This window comes from Drosophila arizonae, chromosome X (assembly GCF_054131065.1).
Source record: "Drosophila arizonae isolate 15081-1271.41 chromosome X, UAZ_ARI_1.0, whole genome shotgun sequence".
NCBI classification, from domain to species: domain Eukaryota; kingdom Metazoa; phylum Arthropoda; class Insecta; order Diptera; family Drosophilidae; genus Drosophila; species Drosophila arizonae.
This window is the reverse complement of record NC_142927.1, coordinates 24,272,435-24,299,348: the sequence shown is the minus strand read 5'-3', so window position 1 is coordinate 24,299,348 and position 26,914 is coordinate 24,272,435. Positions and strand designations below refer to the sequence as shown.

Here is a 26,914-nt window from a genome sequence, read left to right as displayed (position 1 = left end):
CATAATTATTAACTTTAATAATTTATGTGATTCCACGTTGTTATTCGAACCTTTGCGGGCTGCTACCTAATGGAAGATCTTTGATCCGTTTTTGCCGGCGCTTAAAATCCCATTTTAGTTTGGTTTGAAGTTTTCTTTCTCATTTAATTTACTAAAAAAAAAAAAAACAGATCCATATTATTACTAGGCATAATATTTATTGAAATTTCCTTCGCTCGCGACGGGCAGTGTGTGGAGTTGCTAAACGTGTGAAGGTTTCTGTTGGGTTGCTCCGATCTGCTGTGCTGCACTTGCACCTGCTCCGCTTGTCGCTTTTAACTCTGAACTGAATGCTTAAGCTTAGCCCTGCTTGTCGAGGCGCTTCTGGCGCTCCAGCAACCGGCGTTCACGTTCAAACTCCTTCATTCGTAGCACATAGTCCTCGTATTCGCAGGTGAGATAGTCGTGCTTCTCGTGCGCACACTGATAAACGAAAGGGAATTTTTCAGCGCGGCAGCCGCGATAGGCGAGCAGCTTGTGGGCACAATAATCACGCTCTTTTGGTGTCAGCTTGGCCGATACCATTTCCTCTTCGGTGGCTATCATGACGCGCTCCTTGCGTGAAGCAAAGCCCAGCATGGGATCGAAGCTGGGCACCACATCTGGGCCGGGCGTTACATCTGGCTTCAAATAATGATTGAGAGCGTTGCCCATCCTGTGCTAGGCAGTAGAAACACATACGTTAAATCCATGCAAATTGCAATAGAAAATAACAAAAATAAATTACGTAAAATGTTTCTCCTCGATTGTTGCTGCTGCGGCGCTGCTGTCAGTTCAGCTGTTGTTGTTGTAGGCTATTTGACAGCTGTTGTGATGCAGGGCTGCAAAAAGAACAATTTCGTGCACGAACAATCGATAAGCAGCGTTGTAACTTATTTTTAAATAAAGCGCCTCTATGAAATTAAGCTCAAAGTGAGTGAGATGTTTTATTATTCAAACTAAATTCAAACCAGCCGAAAGTATATTATCTGAATTATTTTAAGCTATATATATTTGCTTATCGATGGTATCGATGATGGCTCCATTTCAACCGCAAAAAAGGTCCTGTTGCCTGTTATCGATAAGTAGATGGCTCGCATAGCCAGTGGTGCAATCATACAACAAGAAATATGCATTAAGTTCGCCAATAGACTAGTTAATTTCTTAGTTATTTTATAAATGTTTGTGCAATAAAGTTGAGCCAAAAGTCAAGCTGTCAAAGCGTTTAGTTCTTAATTTGTAGTTATTCGGTGGCAAGTGTGCGTCTCCCAACAGAAAAGTCGGTAGTCGGTCTATAACGGTATAAGCTATAACGGCACACACATGTACATACAGAGGATATACGTGTATATATATATCTGAAGCGCATACATAAAATCGATTTGGGGGAAACCGCAACGCAAGAGGCAACGCATTTGCAAATTGCTTAAGCGCAATGGTTGGATTATTGAATCCAATGAAATATGGCGATCATTTCTATGAATTGTACACAAGCAATACACGCAGGTAAGTGTAAATAAGAACAATGGGCCATCCGGCGGGGTGGTGGCGGCTGCGGCCGAGGATGTGTCGCCGACATTGCATCTGGGGTTGAAAAAATCGATCGATTTGCCGTTGGCCCAATGTATGTATGTGTATGTAGGTCTTCAACCCCTAGCTGGGCGGCTCTGTCTGTTTCGACGGGGTTGAAATTTGGCGCCTGCAGTTTTGCACGACAAGTGGGCAGCACTGCCACAAACAGCTGATCGATAACAGCTGTTCGCGACCTGCATTAATTTGTTTGTTGTTAAATCGATAAGCTACTGTTTAATGTATGTATGAATGAATGTATGTATGTGCATACGTATGTATGAATGTATATGCAAAGCAGCTTAATCGATTCCCAAATTTAAAGACCCGAACCAACTTTATATCCCTCGCCCACTCCACTACTATTATACTCTTACTCTGACCCAATCTCACTTTCGTATTCTCTCTCTCTCTCTCTCTATCTCTCTCCCACACGCAGAAAGTTGCAAAATGAGCGCAAGGCTCTTACAAAGCGCAAGAGCCGCAAGGAGAAATCGGCAGCAGCGATGGCAGCCGCCGCTGCAGCTGCTGTGCTGGAGGGAAATGCAGCTGGCGGCGCGGGAGCCGGCATTGTAAACCCATTGGATCCGCCGTTGGTTAAGGACCAGTTGCTGTTCATGCCGGCATTTCCGGTGGCCCACATTGAGCTCGATCCAAATGCATCGAAATTTGCCGTTTTCGCAGCCATACGCTCCACGGTGCTGGAGGCAGAGACACGCTTTGCGCTCTTCCATGAGAGCAATGGGCATGGCGCCATGGCCACTGCATCAGCGCTCAAGAAGTGGAGCGGGAATATGGGCTCGTCCTGTTGTTTGGTCTGTGCAGGCAGCTGTATGGTCAGCAATCTGGTTGATTGCTCCTGCCACGCACCGCTTGCAGTGGGAGCCGGCGGCGGCGGGGCAGGTGCAGGTGCTGCAGCAGCGGGAGCCGCTGGTGCAGCTGGTGGAGGGGCGGACAAGCGCACGACAAACAGCGCCAATAGCGACGCCGACTCGGACACAGATGAGCCGGAAGAGCGCGAGCCAGTCTATGCCACTGTGCCGCTAATTGTGGGCGCTGGACTGCGAAGTTTGTTCGAGCTGATCGCGGACGCACGCCACATCCAGCCATTGCTCTGCACCAAGGCATTAAAAGCGCTACTCGATGTCATACAGGGTCAGCAACCGGAATCGTTTAAGCTTGAGCCGGAGGATCTGATTAATCCGCTTTACGATCTGCTGCTGGATCTGGCCACCATGCCTGCGGCGCTCACCTCCAGCACTGGCGCCGAGGCCAACTGGTCAGCGATGGCATGTGCCGCTCTCCTTGGCCTCTGCATCGCGCGCGGCGACACGGGCAAAATGCTAAAGGCAATCGCCGCCATGCTCATGTCCCCACGGCAACTCTCCGCCCAGATTATCCAACTGCCCGCCGTATTGGCTTCTCTGCAGCATACGGTAGTTAGTGCAGCACTCAACAAGCCAACTCGTCCAGACTTCCATACCCATGGAGTGCCACACAATTCTCTAATCGATGAGGTGAGTAAGCGTAAAGATAGCAAACCCTATGAGACATGAGTTTTTGAAATGAAAGTATTAGATCAGGGAATATTTATCTATTGAAAGAAGTTGGAAGTTCTACTTCTTTCACTGAACTAAATACTAAAAATGTCCTTCAGGGCTTAGAGGAAATAGAAAAGGATTGCACCTATAGTAAATATATAGTCGAATATCTTGTTATAATACAACATTTATTTAAGAAACATGAGCATGAAATATGATCCTCATCATCACCGCCATTCTAATACTTTGTTCCACTTTTTGCAGTTCACCTTGAAGCTGCCTGTGCTGACGGCTCCCCAGCAACATATGGCGCCGGCCATGGCCTGCGATGGCGTCTTTGTGTATGTGCTATACGGCGGAGCATTGCTGAAGATCGGCACCGGCTTCGGGGGCTCCTACAAGGGGCATATCTATGCACAAAACGACGAGTTCTGTCGGGAGCGCAGCGCCTGGCTGGGCTACAGCGGCGGCCAATTGTACTTCCGTCGCAATTGCAAGCGAAGCGCGGATCAGCTGCAGCTGGTGGGCATGGACACGCTGGCGGTCAAGTCAATGAATCCACTCAACATGCTCTCAATGCGCGAAGGCCTCAACTATGTGCTCTTCACGGACGACGATTCATTGCATGCCATATGTAGTAATCGCGATGTGAGTAAAAGTCATTATCTAGATTGTCTATGGTCACCAAATACATATGCAATCGAGATTAGGTCTGAACATAGAAAGGGGTTGAGTCATATAATATAATCATATAATCAATAATAACAACTGAATATACCGCTAACTATATACTTATGTAGGAGGATTAAAGAAAACTTATTCTAGTCTAAAAGGAAGAGCAAAGAATAATAGATAGAGCATTATTCAACATTGCAACTTCAAGGATAATAAATAGAGTAATATATGTACATTAATACATACGTATGTAATCTGTGTACATTTTATATAGTTTAGATATTTATATTTGATCAAGCGTTTCATCTGTGGTTTGCATGAAATGCAAGAATTATCACTTTAAAATTTTTGATGAGCACGAAAACTATGATGATACTAAAAATATACAAATCAAAACTTGATAAAACTTTAAATATATAATAGTTAGGACCTACTAATTCCTAATTCCAAATTTTGTATAAATATCAAGTATACGCCTTGATAAACTATTGAAATGTTTTGCGAAATTGTTGACCTGGATTTGCTTATCAATATGATTTGTCCTTCATCTTAGTAATAACAGATTAGTTTTTGTACATCATAGAATTGATTTGATTAAAATCGGAGTTTCCATTGTTGAGATATAACTTCTTAAGAACTGTTAGATCTGTTCAAGTTAAGCGACTTATAAGCTTATGGAAGACTGTTGATGGAAAAGAGTTCAGGAAAGCGTATGTTCTAGCTTCTCAGGTGGTACAGGTGGGATGGATTTTATTGGGATTTGAAGAATCCCAGATGCAAGTTAGCCATTCTTTATACATTATGTAAGACAAATTTTTAGATGCCCTAAAGAAACAGCCAAGTGAATGGATTTGACCATAGAACTCAAAGAAAAATCTCTTAGCAATAGGAAACAACAGGATAATTTCCAATAAGAAACCTTCACTAGGCTAAAGTGACTTTTATATATATATTAATAATGTCTCCTCTCAATTACAGGACACACTGGTGGTTAAGAAACTGAATCTGTATCACAATAGCTACAGCAGCGAGCCGCCGCCGTTCGAGCTGCCGTTGCAGTTGGCCCGCAAGAAATTCCGGACGCTGGGCTACGCGGCGTTCGAGGATGAGCTGCTCAATCAGCAGCAGATCCAGCGCATTCAGTCGGCGCACAACAGCTTTGAGCCGAAGCTGCCGGCGCCGTGTCGCGATGCCGATGTCCTGGGCATGGCCTGCGGCAAGGAGTTTGGCATCGTGCGCGCCAGCAATGGCCGTGTCTACTACTACGGCAAACCGGCGGCTCTTGGGCTGAAGTGTGTGGGCCGCACACCGACACTGAAGCTAACCGAGCTGATTGTCTCGAAGGCGGCGCACATTGTCCATGTGGCCGTGGGGCACGATGGGATACACGCGCTGCTCGTCAACGACGATGGCACCGTCTATTTTGCGGGCACGGCACGCCGAGGCGAGGATGGCGACAGCTCGAAGAATCGCCGTCAACCCAAAGCTGTGAAGCCAAAGAAGATGAGCAAAATCGATGGCCATGTGGTGGTGCATGCCGCTTGCAACAACGGCACCTCCGCCTTTGTGACCAAAACGGGCAAGCTGATTATGTACGGCAAAGATACGGCCCACTGCGATTCGATGGGCTTTGTCAGCGAGCTGCTCGATCAGCACATAACCAAAGTGGCCCTGGGCAAGGCGCATTGCGTGGCACTGAACGCCAAGGGGCAGGTCTTCACCTTTGGCCTGAACAACAAGGGCCAGTGCGGACGGGTGTTCAACAAAATGATGCCCGTCCGGGATGTGCCCAGCTCTTCGGCTGCCTACGCACTGCTCGGCTTGCATAGCGACAAGCTGCGGCACAAACTGGATTTCTCGACGCTCTGCGACTACGACGATCACAATTTGGTGCAGGGCCAGTGCCGCGTGTGTGTCATGTGCCGCGAGTGCACCGGCTACAATGTCAGCTGCGTCTCGGCGTTGAATGTGCCGCTCGAGCAGCGTTTGGCTGGCAGCATTTGCCCCTGCGGCCATGGCGATGCAGGCTGTGCCAAATGCGGCCTGTGCGCCGCTTGCGTGGCGCTCCAGGAAAGCGAAATAGGTGAGGGAAACCTGGCTTTATGCATACATATTGATTGGTTCTAACGACAGTATTTCTCGAACACTTGCAGTGGCCGCAGATGCCAAGGCGGAGCTGAAGCCGCTGCCAGGTGAGCTGCAGCGCCAGCAGCGCTCCAAGACGCTGATCATGCGGCGTAAGGAAAAGAAGCCCTCGGAGCTGGAGACGGGCGCCGCTGGCTGTGCCGGCGGTGGCGGCACACCCACCGACCTGGACAAGGACCCACCGCGTGTGGCACCGCTGGCGCCGCAAGTGCTGCAGCTGCCCAGCGCGTCGCCGGTGGTGCAAGTGGCGTGCGGCCTTCACCACACCGTGGTGCTAACCTTGGCCGGCGAGGTGTTCACCTTCGGCAGCAATCAGTACGGTCAGCTGGGCAGCGGAGATCTGCAGGCAGTCACTGGAGCGATACGTGTGCAGGTGCAGGGCGCCATTAGCCAGGTGGCTGCTGGCAGCAACCACACCGTGCTGCTCACACACAAGGGTGTTGTCTACACATTCGGCAACTACCAGAAGGGACAGCTGGGCCGGCTGCCCGGCGACTATGGCCAGAAGACGGTGCCGAACAGTGTGATTGCCCAGCAGCAGCAGTTGCAGCTGCAGCAGCAGGACGATGAGACGGCCACACAGGAGGCCGCCTGCGTGCTACCCGGTGGCTCCAAGGAGACCATCCTCATACCGCCCAACACAGCTGCCCTCATAGCGCAGCGCCAGAAGTTTCTATGGAACTGTGCACCCGGTGCCGTCTTGTAAATATCGCTTGATTCTTCACAACTCATGCATCAGTTACTTATGTTTGTATTCCCTGTTGCAGTGGCTTGGGCCCCAGCTATGGCAAAAAGGTCACCTGGATCGGGGCCAATGGCGACCAGACCTTCATCAAGATTGACGAGTCACTGATCACAGCTCAAATGCTGCCCAAGATGCACGTGGTGGCCAACAAGAAGACCATATGTTAGTATATGCCCTTTATTATAAAGAACTCGTGTATATTATATTGTTTATATTATTGTGCTTTGTGCTTAGCTAAAAGTTATATATTTACCTTTATATACATTACATCCATCTGGACTGCACTTTGTACCTACTTTATAAGCTATCATCTGGATACCTAATAGTCTAATTCATTCACTGATATACTAATTGGATAAACCCAACTAACCTTCCGTCTGTCTCTCCTCCTCCTCCTGTCTTTCTAGTACTCATACCCAGCATACCGCTGTCCTTTCACACGCTCTCCATAAACCGCAGCGACGGCAGCTGCACGCCACATTATCGCGGCCAAACCAACTTTTCCAAGCTGCTGCAGACGCAGCAGCAACACGGGCAGCCGGAAATCAATCGGAATGTGGATGTGGCGACGCCTTTGATGGCCGACCTGCCGTCGGTCGGCAGCAGCACAGCCGGGGTGCCCATCAATGAGCAGATGTCGCGCAGCATGCACGAGGCACGCAATCACATTTTCGAGGATCAGCATATGGAGGTGGCTCAGCCAACATCGCTGACGGCCAGCCCGCGACTTCCACGACGCATTCGACCTCGTCCAGATGCAGCAGCCGCTGCTGCTGCTGGCGGCTGTCCAGTCGCTGCATCGCCCACAGAACAGCAGACGCTGCCCACGCAAATAGCCTTTGCCATGGATCCCAGCTATAACGTGCTCTGGGTCTTCGATGGTGTTGCCCGTAAGCTGCGCTGCCACAATGTAGTCGCCAGCGAAATATCCGAATGTGATGTGGTAGGTGCTCCGACCTGCATAGATCTCTCCTAGATGCTGATCTCTCCTTTGCCTATTTGCAGAATGCGGCCAATTATCGAGCGCTGCTGTCGCCGGAGCTATCGTTGCCGTGCAAGGCCGAGGCGCGCGTTTCACGCTCGCAGGCATCGCTGAATCTATTGGCCTGCTTGGATATACTGACATCCGCACAAGATAATATACCCGGCTGCTTTGAGCAGGCGCTGCCGCAGCAGACCCAGCAGGCGGCAGAGGCGCAGAGCGGCGAGTATCAGGTTGTGAATCGCTTCGATAACTTCGGCGGCGGCTGGGGCTATTCGGGTCACAGTGTGGAGGCGGTGCGCTTCTCAGCGGACACGGACATTGTGATTTGCGGATTTGGCATGTTCGGCGGCCGTGGCGAATACAGCTGCAAGCTGAAGCTGTTCGATCTGGGCACCGATGGCGGTGGCTACGAGAAGGAGGGCATCCTCATCAGCGAGACCAAGGAGGTGCCATACGAGTGCGCCGCACGCAGCAAACACCATATTTTGCTACCGAAGCCGGTGAGTGCAGCGGCGGGACGCTGGTATTTGGTGTGGGCGCGCATTGCGGGCCCCTCCTCGGACTGTGGCTCTTGCGGCCAGGCATCTGTGACCACCGAGGATCAGGTGGTCTTCTCCTTCAAGTCCAGCAAGAAGGCCAACAACGGCACCGACGTCAACTCCGGCCAAATACCCGCCATACTCTATCGTCTGGTCACACAGGACTGCAAGCAGCCGTCGGTGCCCCACGATGCGGATCCCGTGCAGCGTATTTCGCGCGCCTTCGCCAACAGCGTGAGCCGCGAGTGCTTTGAGAGCTTGGTGGTGCTGCTTAGCTGGTCATGGGACTGCTTTAAGACTCAGCTACGCGAGCAGCGGGATCGTGCCAGACCATTGCAGTTGCAGCAAACGCTTCAGTATCTGGGCTATGTTAATAAATCCTGTCTGCGACTGCTGCGCAAATACACCAACGAGATTTATCCGCAGCGCGCAACAACAGCGTCAACAGCAACAACAGCACCAACACAAGCCGCAGCAGCAGCAGCAGGAACATCAGCAGCTGCTGCTGCTTCCACGGCTAGCACTTCAGCTGCGGGTGGAGCCGTTGCCGCCGCTCTCCCCAAACTGCAACAAAAATCGAATAACAAAGGTATAGAATCAATCAATTAAATGACGCTGCTGCCTCAGCTCCAATCGCTTTTGCTCTTTACAGACAAATCATCAAATCGCGCAGCCAGCAGTGCGGGCAGCGCCCAGCTGAGCAGCTCTCTGTCCGGCACTTCGATGACACGCAAACCCAATATGGAGAACATTCAGCTAGCCGAATGCATTGGCAATGTTCGCGCTCTGCTCATTGGCATCTTTTGCGATGACATCTTCAAGGATATTGCCACGGATGAGGGTGAGTCAATCAATACATGTACATATATACACATATACATATATGTATGTACTTATGTATATCTAACATGAACTCTCCCTTCCATGTAATACCAGGCTATGCCTTGGTCCTGGAAATTCTGGACGAATGCCATTTGAGCTTTGTGGCCTGCTTTGATGCATTCTATCCGACTTCGTCGCTCAAGTGGAACTGCCTGTGCGATTTGTTGGCCCAAATGGACCGCGGAGCACTGCACTCTCGCCTGCTGAGCGCGATCCTAGCCGGGCTCTGCTCGCCCACGGTGAAGCTACGCGCCACGTTCTCCCTGCTCAATGCGGCCGGCAATGAGCGTCAGTCGATTATCAGCCCAAGCGACAATTCGGGCCTGCCCATGCTATCCTCAACGGAGGCGCATCAATATCCCATACTTGTGGAGCAGATGATCTATCGCACGCAGCAGGAGAAGAGCGACTTTCTGAGCAACTCGTGGACGTTCAAGGATGTGCTGGTGCGTCTGCTGGACATAATAGCCAATCCGATTAGGGCGCGAATCGAGTCCATCTACAGCCGCTGCCTGGGCGGCAGCTATGCACTAAAGGAGTGCATCAATCAGGGCCTCATCGATAACTGTTGCCATCTGCTAGCCCGCGTGCTGGCCGAGATTGTCTATCAGACAGCTCTGGGCGAATACGATAAATTGTTTCTGCCGCCTCGTACGCTGCACTCGACCAGCTCGCGGTTCGCCCGCTGCGATTTGAGTCGCACCTGGAACACGGGCAACTTTGGACCGGACGCGATTGCCTTCTCGGTGGATCGGCCGGGCATAGCCATAGCTGGCGCCATGGTCTACTCCGGCTCGGGCAGCTATGACTATCAGCTGGAACTGCTATATGATAATACAGTTGACCTGCAGCCACAGCACAAGTGGGAAACACTGGAGTCTATATCAGGCAGCTACGATCAGGAGGCCGTGCACAATGATTTAGCCGAGATTAAGTTTGAGCATCCGGTCCATATCAAGGAGCATGCACGCTACGCCCTGCGCCTCTGTTCCCAGGGCGCGCGCACCTGCTCCGGCGATGCCGGCATGCCCACGGTGCGCGGTCCATGCGGCGCCAACTTTCATTTCTATGCGTGCGACTTGAGCTTCAATGGCACCACGCCCGCGCGCGGCCAACTACCCATCATACTGTACTACAGCACGCCCGTCAAGCAGCACCAACAGCACCAGCACCAGCATCAGCACCAACACCAACACCAGCATCTGCAGCAGCAACAGCAGCCCGAGTTGACGGGTTGCTCGTCAGATGCTGCACATGTCGGCGCCTTGGCCAGCAACGAGGTGTCCACGCGGGATACGGCCTTGCAAATCGCCGCGGACATAACCAAAAAGTGCACAGAGCTGCTCATACTGGCGCGCAATGCCATGGCCGCCTCCTGCTCGCCGACGGACAACTCGTCGTCGAACCATACGCAGACCATTGATTCGGAGCACAACATAACGCCCATTGAGGAGCACATGGACATTAACTGGGCAAACAATTCGCGAACAGCGGCGCTGCCTGTGGATCCACAGCTGTCGACGACGGCAAGGGATCTGGGCAAACGCATCGAGTCCTTCTCCAAGGGCATCATGGAGACGCTGAAATTCGATAAGCGCTCAACGAATCCCTTCGAAATGGAAATCGAAATTGGGGCCACCGAAATCGGCGTCGAGGAGACGGCCGAAATGAATTTCTCCAATGTGCAATTGGCCGCCAAGCTCAATGGAAATGAGCGTGCCGAGTACGAGCTGGCGGCCGAGGAGCCGTTGCCCGGACAGCAGCAGCAGCAACAACAGTTGCAACAGCAACAGCAGCTACAGCTGCAGCAGCAGCAACAGTTGCCGCCACAACAGCTGCAACAGCAGCAGCTGCCAACGCAGATGCCACAGCAGCTGCTGCACTCGGACTCGGAGGAGGCGCAAATTGTGGGCGGCGGTGTTGCCGCTATGCAACTGCTGGAGGTATTCAATTTGGCCGCCTCGAATATGTTTCACACGCTGCTGCCACTGGTCTATGCTCACATCTCCAATTTGGCCTGCAGCGATCCAAAGAGCTCGGTGCAAATCCTTGGCTTGATCAAGGAGATATTGCCGCACATTGCAGCGCTCAATCAGCTGCATGTGTCGAAAGACCAGCGTTCGGAGCAACTGAGACCGGAACCAACGCCTGCCAGCAGCACCACCAGCAATCATTATTGCATTGTGGAGAGCGAGCATCCGTATCGCAGCGCCAGCATCAGTTGCTATCGGGTCGAGTTTCCGCCCTGCGTCCAGTGGCTGACCATTGAGTTTGACTCACAGTGCGGCACCGCCCAGCTGGAGGACTATTTGCTGCTCTCGATTCCCATGCGCCCGACAGCGTCGGCAGCAGCTGCCACACCGCCCTGCCAATCGAGCACAACGCCAACAACAACAGCAGCACCGTCTACTGGCCCTGGCGAGGAATACTATGATCTGCTCGATAATAATGTGAGCACACGACGCACACACAACGCCCACTTACAGATGACCAGCTGCTGTCGCACGACCGGCTCTCTACCCGAGCCGACAGCGCTCAATCCCGATTGGATTGTCGTCAAGAAGTTCAATACGTAAGTAGAGCATAATACCATAATAGCGCCTCTCTCACATATGTGCGTCTCTTGCTTACAGCGCCTCCAACTGGCTGCAGAACGTTCTAATTTTGCCTGGCAACTGCGTGGAGTTCTCCTTGGAGACGGCCTCACTGTACGCCCAGGATCCGCACAATAATCGCTATGGCTTCAAGTGCTTGGTGGTTGGCTACGATAATCCCACAGCGGTAAGCTCTACCACACGCATCATCCATCTCTGTTTAAACTATTCAAAACTATTTCCCTCTCGCTCAGATCAATGCTAGCAATTCATGTCTCATACGGCTGGAGCAGGAGCTGTCCTATCTGGGCGGCATGTGCAGCGCTAATTTAATGAAAAAGGATCTCAATCTGCCGGGTAAGAAACTATATATTTTTATATTCATACCTTTACTTATATAATTAATACGATATACAGCTGCCGGTCTGTCCGTTTCGATTCAAAATAGTCTCATTCTAAAACTCTTTTAAAAACTTTTGCAGAGATCCCTTGTAGTGCGATCTTCCTAAATATATGTATATGCATACATATATCACTATTTTCTATTTAATCTATATCAGCTATCATATGATGATATACTGTAAGAGAACCCAACTAAAGAATCTATTTACAGTCACCATAAGAATTTTGTTTGCAATTGCAAAATATCTATGAACATGTTTTCTGTAGGCTTTCCTCTTTAGCTTTGGTTATTTTATTAAAATACTTAACAATCCCATTAATATTCTTATAAATCTTTATTCAAATATCATGCAGAAGACAAGGAAGTAGACGACATGAGTGGCGTTGAGGAGACAATCAGCACGCATCATGCACTCCTCTCGAAAGGCTTTGCGCTCTCAGAACCACAGCTGACTGTGCATCAGGCATTGGAATCATATCTGCCCATTGGGTAAGTTGTAGAGCCTATATCTAGACAATATTGGAAAGTCGTAGTGTATATCTTCACGTCAATATATCTTGTAAATTCCTGGAAAAATGATCTGCATATTTTTCACAGTGGTTTCAGCGAGTGATTTTCTCTCCCAAAAATATGATATACATACATATATTATTATTCTCTATTTGTGCGTGTATTTTATATACAGGAATAAGTTTCAGATATGCGTGTTCGAATCTATAAAATACTTTAGCATTAACGCATTCCTCTGACTAACCCAAATAGTTTGTGTAAATGTAGTTAAAATAAGCCCATTCAACAGACCAAGCTTACATTCTGGATTCTTAAGAATGTTAACATCACATTTATGTTAAATAACATTCGATCAGTACTGCTACAGGTTGTCTTCTTATTACAAATACATTTACCTTGAGATTGACTTCTTTGTTTATATTTTAAAAAGAATCGCATTCTCTATATACAACTTATATAATTTAGGGATTAGCATATGTTTAGTGTTTACCATAGATAGGATTATTTCGATTATGTTAAGCGTTATAAACTAAACGTACGCTAAAAATTTGGTACAAAAAAAGGTCACTCTTGGTGGTGGTTCTTGGTGGTGGTAGTGGTCTTGGTGGTGTTGCCGCTCCGCTTAAGCTAGCGTCTTTCAGCTGTGTATATATGTGTGTGTGTGTGTGCGTTTGTGTATGTGTGTGTATGTGTATGGCTTTACAAATCAGTCTTGAGCAGGCCAGCGTTCTCGATTTGGTATACAATTTGTGTCTCTTTGTAGGTGCGGGGCTCTGGCTGCACCACATCCAGCTTGCGTCGTCGACGCTGCTGCGCCAGCCGCCACCAGAGCAGCAGCAGCAGCAGCAACACCAGCAGCGCCAGCAGCACGCTGCCCGCCACAATGTACGCCGTATAGCTAGTCTTTTGGCATTGCTCGGCGATCAGCTGACGCAGCGGCACAAATGGTGCTGGCACCGCCTGTGGCTCGTTGGCGACGGCACGGAACATTAGCTGCTCGCTGTGCTGGCGAAAGAATTCGGCACGCGGCTGCGGCGGCTGAGCATTCATATCCAGCTGCTCACAGCTCCAGGCATTCTCGTATCTCAGCTGCCGTATGCTCAGAGCGAAGCGCTCATCGAAGCGCAATGGCTGAGCCGCTACTCCAGGCACCTTGCCGCCCGGTGGCAGACTCTGCACTGTGTTGTTGTGGAAGCGCAGCTCCAGCCGTTCGCTCAGCTGATAGTCGCGATGCACGCCCAGGCTGCGAAAGGCTATCTCGCTGGTGGCACCAAACTGATTGCCTCGCAACGTAATCGCGTCCTTGATGTAAGCCTCCAGCCATTCCCCATCCACGGCCGCGAAACGATTCTCGCTGAGACTCAGCTTGGAGATGACTGCGGGCCACGAAACGGATATAGATGAGAAATGCAATATTCTCGGCATTTATGTGTATAGCTAATCAGTGTGGCTTACGCTTGAAGGAGAAGGCGTGCGAATGCACCTCCTGGAACTGATTGTTGTGCATCGCCAGCTCGTTGCTCACCTCCAGCTCGTAGAAGGCGCGCGTCGGCAAATTTCCAATAAAATTGCAATTACTTATTATCAGCTTCTCCACGGCGAATTTCTTGAAGGCCTGGAAAGTTGTAAAAATTATATATATATGTATATATTAATAAGAGATGCCAACTGAATAAGGAAAGAGTTTCTTTCATCCTCTCTTGGGCCGGGATCAAGCAAAGAGAATGGCTCGGTCTCAACCTCTAAATTAATATCAAGAGGCTTTTCGATCCTTATAGTAAATCCAATTGTACTTCCCTCTTTATACAAGAAGTTTCAAGACCATATGAAACATTTTAGTAAGTTTTCACAATAGAATCGAATGAAATAACACTCTACAAAAATTCTATTTTATATATTAAATTCATATCCATATTTAAATTTCAAGTTAAAAATATTTTGAAGTTAAAAATATGTAGTGCAAAAATGTGCCCATAAACAATTGAAATGGCAATCTATCTTTTCAACTATAAGTCCCAACAGATACATTCATGGCTTAATCTAACAAATATAAGAAAGGGCAGGCTGTATGATAAAATGGATATATTTCGGTGGCTCACCTGACTCTCGATGCGCTGTACGGTAACGCCGTCAAGCTTGAGCAAGATGGCAGTATCCTTGATGGTGGTGAAGCCAAATGGGTGCATTTGCTCGATGCGGCCCCGGGTGAATGAGATCTCCTCGATGTTGCCGCTGATCGCATGAGAGGCGATCAACTGAAAGTTGACGTCCTCGAAGTCAACAATAAGCGCCTTGTTGCTGGCATCTCGGGGCACGCTCAATGCGCTCTGCTGCAGCACCAGACGTTGCAGCTGCTTGAAACTGATCTTGCGCAGGCCTTCTGTATTATCCAAAGCGTTTGGCTCCACAGTCAAATCGCGACAATTGCGTATGACAACCTGAAAAACCGCGCCATGCAGCTGTGGCAGCACCATGGGCTACAGAGGAGAGGCAAGACATAGACGAAAATTGGAACGTATCAGAATGTGTTTAAATTTCGAGTACTTAACGAAAATAACTATATGCCTATTCCGAAATATTCCCAACTATAAATTATTTATAAATAATTTTTCAATTGTTTCCCTGCTTCCCATTTAATCAGTCCACCTATTTTATGCTCGCTCATGAAGTGAAAAGAGTATATTGGCTTTTTGCAATGTTTACCTTGTTGTTTGTTTGTCTGTCCCTAATTCGAGAGATTTTACTTTTCTCTCTATGTACCATGATTTGTTAGCCAAAGCTCATAAATTTCCCATATATATCTGATACCTTCCCTTCCTAAGTTCTTTATGGATCACTGTTGATCCTTAATACAGATAATTCTATGAGGCCAGTAAGATCAAATCACGATTGAATCAAACGACAAAGTATTCGACAGCAAAAATATGTTTTTCACTATTTTTATATGAAGCCTTTGCAGATCTCTAATCTTATGATGGCATACCAAAAAGTTGATATCTCTTATTGCAAAAGTTTCTCACACTTACATATCTGCAATATACATAGATGATTAATACAAAGATAAGCTCATTCTCATTCAACCTTATAAGTAAAAAATGATATTTATGACATCTTTTTAAGCGCATCTTTGCAGACTTTCTCAAAGGCTCATAAGATGACATATCAAAGGACATGTTTTTAGTATCTGCAGACATTCTCAGTTCTATTCAAAAATTGTACTAACAATAGTTTCGTCAAGCACTTTACATATATCTATAACGATGATGTAATCCAAATGATATAAGTAGTTAGATTTTTATGTTTGAACACGGTTTTTCGTTGAGTGTAGACATACATACATACACATTGCTGACTCACCTGCTCATCGTTGTTGCAATCGCAGGTAATAGTGGTGTCGTGCTCGGTGCAGCCGACCTTTGGCAGTGCCGTCGCTGTGCCCGTTCTGGGCCAGCAGAGCAACCACAACAACCACAACAGCACCACAGCTGTGGGATCCTTTAGATTTCGGATATTTCGCATTTTGCTTTGGTTCACGAAAATTCGGACTTTTCTTCCTCACAACAAGCTGGGCATAGTCGAAGTGAATAATTTTGTTCCAGTTGCCTTCACTTTGGTTTTGCGTCTGTGTTGCTCTCTCTCTCTCTCTCTCTCTCTCTTACTCTCCTCTCTCTCTCGGTTTCTATTTCGTTCCACGCTCCAATTCTATACTCTAATAACCCATCCCTCCCTCTCACGCTCTCGCTTTCTATCTTTCATATGTTCAGTCGAGCTCTTGCCTTACTTGGCTGTTCCGTTCCTCTTTCGTTCCGTTCATAGGTGCTGATAAGAGAAGAAAAATATAATTTTTATCGCTGAAGGTGTTTTTTTGTTTAGCTTATCAATGTTTTTGTTGTGCGTGTGTGTGTCACCAACAGTGGGATCTGGCTTATTTTCAAGTGCGACTGCGGAATAAATTTGGGAATTGCAGATAGCGGAAAATCTAGCTAATTTAAGAATCGAAAAGGCTATCGACATTCGATATCGTGGTGGAGTGTCGAAGCCAAGTAAATTTAATAAAAAATGAAATAAGAAACAGGATAAACGTTGATACGTTAAATTCAATATTAACCATAGGGTAAACGCTTAAAAAATGGCTGTCCCATTAAAACAGAAACCAATATTTTTTTTAATTTTACATCCGAATTAAGTCGACATAACAAATGTTGATTTTATTATAGAGTTTTTCCAAACAAGGGCATTTAAATTATTAGCCTGAAGAGTCCGTTGACTATCTAATGGCATGAATGTAACAAAAATCGAAATTTCTAATTTCGTTTTGTTTTTCATGAATATGAAAATATTATTTTTCATCTATTTTTCTGGGACTTAGCTTATTATACCCTGAACCCATTGAAAATGGGAAATCAGGGTATAATGGTTTTGTGAAAAAGTATGTAACGGGCAGAAGGAGGCGTGGCAGACCCCACAAAGTATATATATTCTTGATCAGCGCGACGAGCTGAGTCGATTTGGCACTGCCCGTCCGTCCGTATGAGTGCGTCGATCTCAGAAGTTATAAGAGCTAGAAAGCTGAAATTTGGCATGCATACTCGTGTGTATCATACGCAGTACGAGTTTGCTTTTTTCGATAAATCGTCCGATAACTTTTTTATCGAGAATAATCGAAAAATGGATTTTGTTTTTTTTTAGCCTAATTTAAACATTTTTAGTCCTGGAGTCAAATTTGCGTTGTATATAAAGTTAATGGATACACTGATTTTGTGATTTACAGATTTTGGATACCACGCCCCCTTCTCCCTTTGCTTTGGAATGTACACACATATTCACCATATAATTACACTCTGAAAGTTTCATTAAGATCGTATGTGTACAAAAGAAATTATTCGACAAATAAATTCTCAAAATATTGCCCACACTGCAGCGCAGCCCAAGCGCAGTCGCTGCTTACTGCGCAGTTAGCAGAGCGCAGGCTTATGCGTGCGTGTGGATGTGTTCTTTGGCCAGTGGCTGGTATCAAGTGGTTTACGATTTTGGAAAGTCAGTGAACATTCGCCACTACGATCAGAAAGTAATATAAAAATTGTTTACGTTAGCGTCTACTATATCGCAAAAGCAAAATTTCAACGTTTTGAGTGAGTAATAAACTAAATGACAATGGGAAATCATGGTAGGCATTCAAATTTAGTTTAATTTATGATCTTAAGCTATATTCAAGCCCCTTTACCGGTGCCCAGAAATTATTTTAACGAATCTTGAGAGAAATACATTTCGAACAAGTAAAAAAGCTCTAGTCGAGACTGCTCGACTACGAGATCCCCTGAACCCTTGGAGCAATAGATATTTCAATAATTTTTCGCGTCTTTCAGCTTACATAAGAAACACGACACGAACTGCGAACTGCGACACACATACACTCACACATGCATACACACACAAACGCACACACAGGCACACATACACACACACGCATACAGACACACATACACACACACACGCATACAAAAAAACAAACGCATACACACACACACATACACACACACATACACAAACACATACACACACAAGCACCCACGCATAAACACGCATGGGCTGCAGTGTGCGCTTACTATGAGAACTTAATTGTTTAATAACTTTTTTGTGGACGTACGATCTTCATGAAACTTTCAGATTATGATTATAACATGAATATGCATGTAATTGCCAAAGCACAAGTCTCTAGTATTTGAAATACGCTTTTTACAAAAGTGAGGGTGAGGGGGTGAATTTAGAGGTGGGGGGTAAATTTTAACAAAAACCGAAATTGTATAAATTGCATATAAGCATACATTAAAAATTTCGATAAGCTTTTTTATTGATAAAAAAAGATCGGGATGAGTTATCGATTTTTAATGAAAAACTTGATATGCGCGCTGTAATTACGGACATTTTAAAAAAATTTGAAGTCTCTAGCTCTTATATCTTCTGAAATCGACGCGTTCATACATACGGACAGACGGACAGGGCCAAATCAACTCAGCTCGTCACCCTGATCAAGAATATATATACTTTGTGGGGTCTGCCACGCCTCCTTCTCCCTGTTACATACATTTCAACAAAACCATTATACCCTGATTTCCCCATGGAAAATGGGTTCAGGGTATAAAAATACTATAGTAAAGAGAAATGAGCAAATGGTCAAAAATACCGAAAGTATAATTATACTCATTCACGAAACTGAATTAGTATATTGGTTTTGTGCAAAGTCCGTCTTGCTGTCCGTCTGTCCGTATGAACGCAATCTATTTCGGCGCTATTGAAGCTAGAGACTTGAAATTTGGAACACATACTCGTGTATATCTCCGATTTATAAAGTGTTAAAATTTTCCCGATCCGCCCACTAAGGGCGTGGCAAATCGGAAAGGGCATTTTCAGATATGCCAGAAATTATATTAATTGAAGAGCTAGAAAGCTGAAATTTTGAATATAGATCTGCATCGACCACCCAAGATCACGAGCTTTGGCGTATATATCTACGCCCATTGGAGGCGTGGCAAATCGGATAAATCTGTATCTCCAAGAGTTTTACAGCTAGAGCGCTGTAATTTTGCAGGTCAATTAATGTTATGAATTTATAAAGTCTAAAGAAAGAAAAATTATAAGTCTACGCCCATTAGGGGCATGGCAAATCGGACCTGAAGATATAGTGATATTTTAAATTCTGCTATATTTTGGACACTATTGATGTCAGAGACCTCAAATTTTGTATATATACTCGGGCTGATCACCCAAGACCAAAAACAATTCGGATATATGTCCGCCCACAGGGGGCGTGGCAAACCGCAAAAGTTGATATCTCCTAAAGTATAATAGCTAGAAGTTTTAAAATGAGGATGACTTTAGATGTTTACCAATTTCGGGGAAAATAACCAAGTTGAAGGCATCTATTTATAATTAATGTCAAATATTCCCTTCCTTTTCGAAGGAGTGATTTGAGGCATAAGTTGTCAATATTATCAAGGCCTGAAGCTTTCTTAGATTTAAGATCTTTTAGAAGTGCTGAAATGTCCTGGAGGTATCCAAAATCTGTAAATTACAAAATCTTCGTATCGATCAACTCTATATACACAGTAAATCTAAAGTCTCTAATAGTATACAAATGAGGCAGAAAAAAAAAAACAATTTTTCGATTATTCTCGATAAACTAGTTATCAGATGAGTTATTATATGATAAACTTGTACTGCATATGGCACACACATGCCAAATTTCAGCTCTCTAGCTCTTGTAACTTCAGAAATCGATGCACTCATACGAACGGACGGACAGACGGACTGGGCTATATCAATTCAGATCGTCGTGCTGACTAAGAATATATATACAGTGGAATCCGGCTATAACGACTCCGCTTAAAGCGTCTAACCGGTTATGTCGACGAAAATTCGATGTACGTCTCCGCTTTTAACGACAACCCGCTTATATTTTTCAGTAATTCACCGGATATTACGACGTGCCGAAAAAAAAAATACGAAATAATGACAACAAATTTAAGCATTAAAAGACGCTGTTAGAAAATATATCGTTCTCCGGGTATAGCGACGTAAAATCGTCGGTCCCTTGAATATCGCTATAACTGGATTCCACTGTACTTTATGGGGTCTGCGATGATTCCTTCTGCCCGTTACATACCGTTTCACAAAACCATTATACCCTGATTTCCCATTTTCAATGGGTTCAAGTACTTTTTATAACACATCATCAATGTAACACAGGTCATATATCATCATAACATTTTTTTTTTAACTACAAGTTTAGATTGTGAGACCCATAAAATAAGAGATAAGCCTCGAAGTTATTTTTATGGGGTACAGTTATATAAGTTATCGATCAATATTATCGATAAGAAATTTGAGAATGTAAAATATTAGGAAAGAAAACAAGCTTAGACCTACACAAGACGGTCAGCTCAAAAGGCAGATAATGAGATACCGAAAGACAGAAATTAGGAGAAAGAGCAAGGGAATGAGACGCTTGTTAAATACTTTCTACTTAAGTAAACAGCTTGAAGCTAAGCAACGGATGCGCGACAGACAAGCACTCAAGTATAGGCTTTGAAGAACCCTTTAACCGCTTAATTCCTCAGTAAATGGGCTTTATTGAATCGTACTCATGCGTAAGAAATTGAATAAAGGCAGAATTGCGTTTCCTGTACAACACTTTGTTCCATTCCCGACAATTATGAAAGATAAACATATGCAACTCGATTCGCTGTCATCTGAAATTAGGCCCCATTGCAGCAATCTGAGTGCAGAAGCTAACTACCGCGCAGCGCTATTCGGTGTGGCTTATCGCAGTTCCAAGTAATCTTATCTTGCATCGATATCATATGAGCTGAGTCAGAAAGTCTTGCGAAATTTCCTGTTTAGTCACATATGTATGTCCATTATGTATCACCCTGAAGGATCGCTAAAATGTATTTGAAGATAAGATAGAGATGGGGGCCTAAATCGGATTCTGGGTAGATATGTATACGTATGCATGTGCTTAAATGACAAAATGGAGTTGGAATGCCAGGTATTCAAAATGTACCCCCGAAAATAACTTACAGTCGAATACATACTTTGAAGGATCTACAAGAATATTAAATGTGAAACAAACTGAAATGCAGTACAGTTACTGAACCAAAAATGTGAAACGATACAAGTGAAGAATAAAATGAATTGAGTGGTACTACAAGAATACAGATAAAACACATACATATATAGCAGATATATAGCTGTATAACTGTAAATATGAAATGCTGAATATTTGAACATTTCGGGTCTTTCGACCCTTTTTATTGCTAACCTTTGAAGCTGTTTTATTTTTTTGCAAATTATGCTGAACTCGCTATAAGTTTGACTTTGAAATTTGTATTAAGTTTGTTTTTAATTGTTTTTGAGTTTTTATACCATTGAAAATGGGAAATCAGGGTATAGTGGCTTTGTGAAAAAGTATGTAACGGGCAGAAGGAATCATCGCAGACCCCATAAAGTATATACACTCATGATGAAAATAATAGGTACACCCCTTAAAATTAAACTTTTTTGAGTTTAGTTTAGCAAAACATTTTTTCTACTGCCCTTAACATGAAAATTTAAATGCACATTTGTGTATTAGGTATATATTAATGAAAATACATAAATTTGGAAAAAAAAATATTATTTTTTTAAAAGTTACAAACAAATTAACAAAAATGGAGCTTTTTTTGCTTGACAAAAATAATAGGTACACTTTACTTTCGTAAGATGTATTTAATTTTTTGATTTTCAAATCATTCAAAATCTTTTGCTATTATATTTTTGGATTAATATCCTGTATATCCTCTTTTATTTTCATACAAATTTTTTATCTGATTGGTCATACTCCTATTTAAAGCTTGGCAGGTCCCATTCGTAATCTTCCTTCAGGTTTCTTGGACACAGTCCATTATTTGGCGTTTAATGTCACACTTTTTCTTTACCATCTGCTTTATCAATGCACTACACACGTTTTCGGTTGGATTCAGATCAGGAGAATGACTGGGCCAAGCGAGAGTGTCCACCTTACTAACCTCGAGCCAAGCTTATTCTATTGTAGACGAGTGTCTCGGGCCGTTATCTTGTTGTCAAACCTAGCGCAGAGGCATGTTATCCTCAGCATATGGTAACATTATATTTTCGAAAATATCCCTGTAGTCTGCTACTCTCATAACGTCAGATATTAGGAAAATCAGACGATACAGAAGGAGCCCCACACCATAATGGTTCCACCGACATGCTTGACTATTTTTTTTGTGTAGCGAGGATCGAATTCTTTACCTGTGAGGAGTCTTACATGCATGGAATAGTCATTTCTATAATGGCAAATTTTGGTTTCGTCGTTAAATAGGGTAATACGCCACTTTTTTTTTACTTTCAGATCCTTCCCAGGTGATGTGGTCTTTAGCAAAATTTTGCATCATCATAAAATTTTTGGTGCGCATCGATTTCAACCATTTTTTCGATACGACCTGATAGTTTAGCCATATGTAGTCATCTCCTAATTGAAGAAGCATTAATAATATTATCTATTACGGAAGCAATGACCTTTGAAGATTTGAAAGGGTCGGAAAAGTTGCAATCCTTATAATGCGTCGGTCCAGTTCTAGTGTGGTTTTCGATGGACTTCCACGTGTTCGCTTTTTATTGTGCATCTTTAAAGCATTTTGCACAACGTTAAGAGATCTGTTCATCAGTTTCGCAATTTCACGCAAAGATTTGCCATTCCTTCGAAGGTTTTTAGCAATTCTGCGTTCCTGACTCGAACAATTAATATTTCGACCCATCTACATATGATATTGATAATTTTTTTTTACATCAAACATCTGTAGGAAGGTTACCTACTATTTTACAACAATAAAAGAAATCATTCTTATTCTAAACTTTTTTTTTCGGGCTGAAGTAATGGAGTGTACCTATTATTTTCAGCAGGCCCATTTCAGTTTATTGTGACTACTATGAATTTAGGGGGAAATATAATTTTTTTTTTTTTGCATGCATCATATTGTCAGATTGCTCTCTTAAAGTTACCATTGATTTTTTTTCAAAAATATCAAAAATGAATTAGTTATGACAGAATCTTCAAAAATTTTTGGGTGTACTTATTATTTTCATCATGAGTGTATATTCTTAGTCAGCACGATGTAAATCGATATAGCCCAGTCCGTCTGTCCGTCCGCATGAGTGCGTCGATCTCAGAAGTTATAAGAGCTGAAATTTGGCATGCATACTCGTGTGTACCATACGCAGTAGAAGTTTATCATATAATAACTTATCCGATAACTTGTTTATCGACAATAATCGAAAATTTGATTTTTTTTTTTTCAGCCTCATTTGTATACTATTAGATATACTATTAGAGACTTCAGATTTACTGTGTATATAGAGTTGATCGATACGAAGATTTTGTAATTTACAGATTTTGGATACCACGCCCTTTTCGACCCCAATTCGTAAAAAATTTGCATTTCAAATACTAGGAACTTGTGCTTTAAAATGTACACACATTTTAGCCGTATGAATACGCTCTGAAAGATGCATTAAGATTGTATATCTACAAAAGAAATTATTCAACAAATAAATTCTCAATAATATTGCCCACACTGCAGCGCAGCCCAAGCGCAGTCGCTGCTTACTGCGCAGTCAGTAGAGCGCGTGATTATACGTGCGTGTGTATGTATGTGTGCATAAAAGAAGTGCAGAATGATTAGAATATCTGCTTGGAGGGTTCAGGGTATCTTCTAGTCGAGCAGTCTCGACTAGAGCCTTCTTACTTGTTTGTTTATTTATTTGTTTCTTCGCTGTAAGCTAATTTCAGCTTTTAAGCATTTTTATTGCTGAGCAGCAACACAAAACTAAAAACAGATTTTGTACGTCATACTCATAACCTTGAAAAATCGAAAATCGAAATAATTTGCTTTGGATATGGCAATAAGTGTGGAAAGGTGCCATTTTCGATGTTTTTATTTGACAATTTCCAGTTCGCTGTGTGTGTATGCGTGTGGGAGTGGGTCGTATTTACACAATAACTTATCTACATATACATATATATGTATATGTATATAAAAGAATGTGTGTGTGTGTGTCTGTGCTTGCAAGCGAATTAGCATTGAAATGTCATTTGTTTTGCCATGTGCCATTCTCTACGAGTCTAAACAGTGCGTCCCTCTCACTCACACATGCAAATTCCGTAAACAGTTCTTTTTTTTACCGCTGTTATTTATTTTGTTTTGTTTTGCTCTCATGTGTGGGGGCGGCTGATAATCCCAGCTCACTATTCTCAGACTTACGCAACGCATTCGCACACACACACACACACACACACGTAACGCTGGACACAATCGTGAGCGGAAGAGAGAATGATAGAGTGCAGGAGTTACCATACACAATCCTGTCAAAAACAAAAGAAATGCGCTTTGCTAAGCATTTTAACAACAAGCAGCGATGCTAGCAGCGCACCGATCTCTTTGCATAAGTTTTTGTTGCGCGTTCTTGCTCTCTCATTCTGCGCTCACATGTTCGCTGTTTGTCTGTATGTCACGGCAGCAGTGACCGCATGCAAAAATAAAATACAGAAAAAAATATGATATTTCTGATGCTGTTGTTTTTATTGCTTTGAAATTTTTGTTGTGGCGATTGGCAGTTGGGCGCATTGTGGTTTTCGAACGACACTCGCACACCCGCATGTACACACACACACACACATATATATATATATATATATATATATATATATATATATATATATATATATATATATATATATATATATATATGTGTATATCATTAACGGCATGAACCACAAAAGCAAATGAGAATTTGACAGCAAACAGTTAAGCGCAAATATTTGCATTAGCTATGAAATCAGCGCACAAAATAAAATCGGCGCCGTTTTAAAACACACACAAATAACGTAAGCAATGAAAAAAATAAAATAAAAACAAAAGCAACGAAATCAACAACTAACCAGCGGTCAGGCCAGAGCTTTCGGTTGTCGTGAGTCGCGACCGGCTTAAGCGCGTGCAAATGTCAAACTGAGCGCCAAAACGGAACAACGAAACATTTACGAGCCGCAACAGCGCAAACAGCGCAAACAGCGCTGGATATTACTCTCCCGTTGTGTTTCTATCTCGCTTGTACTGAGCACTGAGCAGCGTCAGTGCAGCTGCGCAGCTTACTGAGCTTCAAGAATTTGTTTTGCGTTTTGTTTGCTTTTTCTGCCTTTCTGTTTGCTTGCATACTCATACATTTGCATGAGGTGAATGAAAGCATATTGATTGTAGAGTATTGACGCATAATATCAAGTATTGCTAATGAACTTACCTACATAAATATCTATACAATAACAATAACAATCCAATAACAATTAATTTTTGTTAATCGCTTCCATCTCATTAACGATTCTGTGACTCCGTGGATGTTTTATGGTAATTACAGAGTATTCCACAGTCGGCGATAGACGACAGCTAGTTGTTTATTTTTTGTGGTACCCAATCCCGCTCGGTGGTCTCTGGGTCTGCTGCTTTGATTGCTCGCGGCGCGTTTAATTGAATGCGCGTCAGCTTGACACGCATTGCTTGACACTTGCTGTCACTATTGTTGTTGTTGTTGCAACTTCTTCGGCTACTGCTGTTATAAGTGTCTAAGATGCCCCCGCAAAAGATAAGTACCTCCAGGGGCCAAGCGGCACTTACAGAGCTTGTTAAGATTCATCATTGCTTGGCAACGGTTAGACTCGATGTCAAATACTATGCAAATGATATTAGGCTTAGCATGTGGCAGAAATGTTAACTTCCTGTAAGCAGAATATTATATTTCAAATTAGGCTGAAAAAACGAAATTAATTTTTCTCTGCGATGATTCCTTCTGCCTGCTCCAATTTTTAATGGGTTCAAGGTATAACAAAAGAATTATGTATACTTAAAAGTATGACAAAAAACAAGAAAAGCATGCATTCAACAATTAAGCTTAAAAATCGTTGTGCATCTAAACTTTATTTGCTGACTGTATGTATGTAAGCTTCAGCTAAAATGCCTTATTTAAAATATCCATAAACTTGTCTCAGCGTTATGCTATAAACATATTCTTACTGACAAAAAAAAAAAAAAAATCGGCGCTTGCGAATCAAGTTAGTCAACAATTCAATATATGTGTATATATACATTTGTATTTTTAATTATTTATATACACATATTTAATCTGACCTGCGTAGAGCGGAAAAATCTCCATTAATAAGTATGCCACACGCGAAGCAGCTTTTGTTTATGCAACCGAAGCACTGCTACTTCGATATATCATCGACTATGGATTATGAGTCACTGTCGAGTGAGGCTTGAACGTGTTGCTTCCAATTTCCAATTGTTTTTACAACGTAAAAAGTTTATTGGCGTACTTATTCTTATTTGTTTCTAAAGTGTAATCCTTTATTTTTGAAGCTCTTTGTTTGTTTGTTTGTTTTTTTTTTTTTTTTTTTTTTTTTTTTTAAGTAAATAAATGGTCTTTCAATCTTCAATTCGGATTTAAAGCTAGAGTAACTCTCTTTACGCCTTACTTTCGAAAGTTTCATAGTTCGAATCCTCCGTACTAGACGCATTCATCCCCACTTTGCTTCCACGATACCTATTTAATTTTTAGAGCTAAAAAAGCTAATTGGTGAGTGATCAACTTAATTACTATCACATTCCAGCTTTCGATATCAAGGATTTTGGTGTACAATTTGATGATTCTATTCTAAAACTAAGTGGTTACGCCACAAATAGGTGTGGCATCATGACGA

General features: G+C 43.8%; 3 protein-coding genes across 3 annotated transcripts in view; 1 reads left to right on the top strand and 2 right to left on the bottom strand.

The window, feature by feature from the left end:
• Nucleotides 1-177: 177 nt before the first annotated feature.
• On the bottom strand, nucleotides 178-925 carry ND-B18 (NADH dehydrogenase (ubiquinone) B18 subunit). The gene is made up of 2 exons (XM_018015276.2): nucleotides 767-925; nucleotides 178-694 (listed from the first exon to the last, which is right to left on the bottom strand). Exon 2 carries the CDS (start codon nucleotides 691-693, stop codon nucleotides 340-342), a length of 354 nt encoding a protein of 117 aa, XP_017870765.1. The 5' UTR covers nucleotide 694; nucleotides 767-925; the 3' UTR covers nucleotides 178-339.
• Nucleotides 926-970: 45 nt separating this feature from the next.
• The window catches only part of hiw (MYC binding protein highwire), a 60,111-nt gene continuing 34,167 nt past the window's right edge, over nucleotides 971-26,914 (top strand). The window contains exons 1-13 of the mRNA XM_018015278.2: nucleotides 971-1,524; nucleotides 2,027-3,104; nucleotides 3,393-3,776; nucleotides 4,782-5,886; nucleotides 5,957-6,650; nucleotides 6,716-6,855; nucleotides 7,101-7,636; nucleotides 7,699-8,806; nucleotides 8,870-9,058; nucleotides 9,154-11,671; nucleotides 11,733-11,880; nucleotides 11,948-12,050; nucleotides 12,450-12,585. Of these exons, the coding sequence (XP_017870767.1) occupies nucleotides 1,454-1,524; nucleotides 2,027-3,104; nucleotides 3,393-3,776; nucleotides 4,782-5,886; nucleotides 5,957-6,650; nucleotides 6,716-6,855; nucleotides 7,101-7,636; nucleotides 7,699-8,806; nucleotides 8,870-9,058; nucleotides 9,154-11,671; nucleotides 11,733-11,880; nucleotides 11,948-12,050; nucleotides 12,450-12,585 (8,210 nt within the window). The 5' untranslated portion in view covers nucleotides 971-1,453. The remainder of the gene's footprint in view (nucleotides 1,525-2,026; nucleotides 3,105-3,392; nucleotides 3,777-4,781; nucleotides 5,887-5,956; nucleotides 6,651-6,715; nucleotides 6,856-7,100; nucleotides 7,637-7,698; nucleotides 8,807-8,869; nucleotides 9,059-9,153; nucleotides 11,672-11,732; nucleotides 11,881-11,947; nucleotides 12,051-12,449; nucleotides 12,586-26,914) is intronic.
• Nucleotides 13,003-16,125, bottom strand: LOC108618996 (uncharacterized). Its single transcript, XM_018015272.2, has 4 exons — nucleotides 15,964-16,125; nucleotides 14,706-15,083; nucleotides 14,062-14,221; nucleotides 13,003-13,982 (listed from the first exon to the last, which is right to left on the bottom strand). The coding sequence occupies exons 1-4, from the start codon at nucleotides 16,123-16,125 to the stop codon at nucleotides 13,306-13,308; spliced, it is 1,377 nt and encodes a 458-aa protein (XP_017870761.2). The 3' UTR covers nucleotides 13,003-13,305.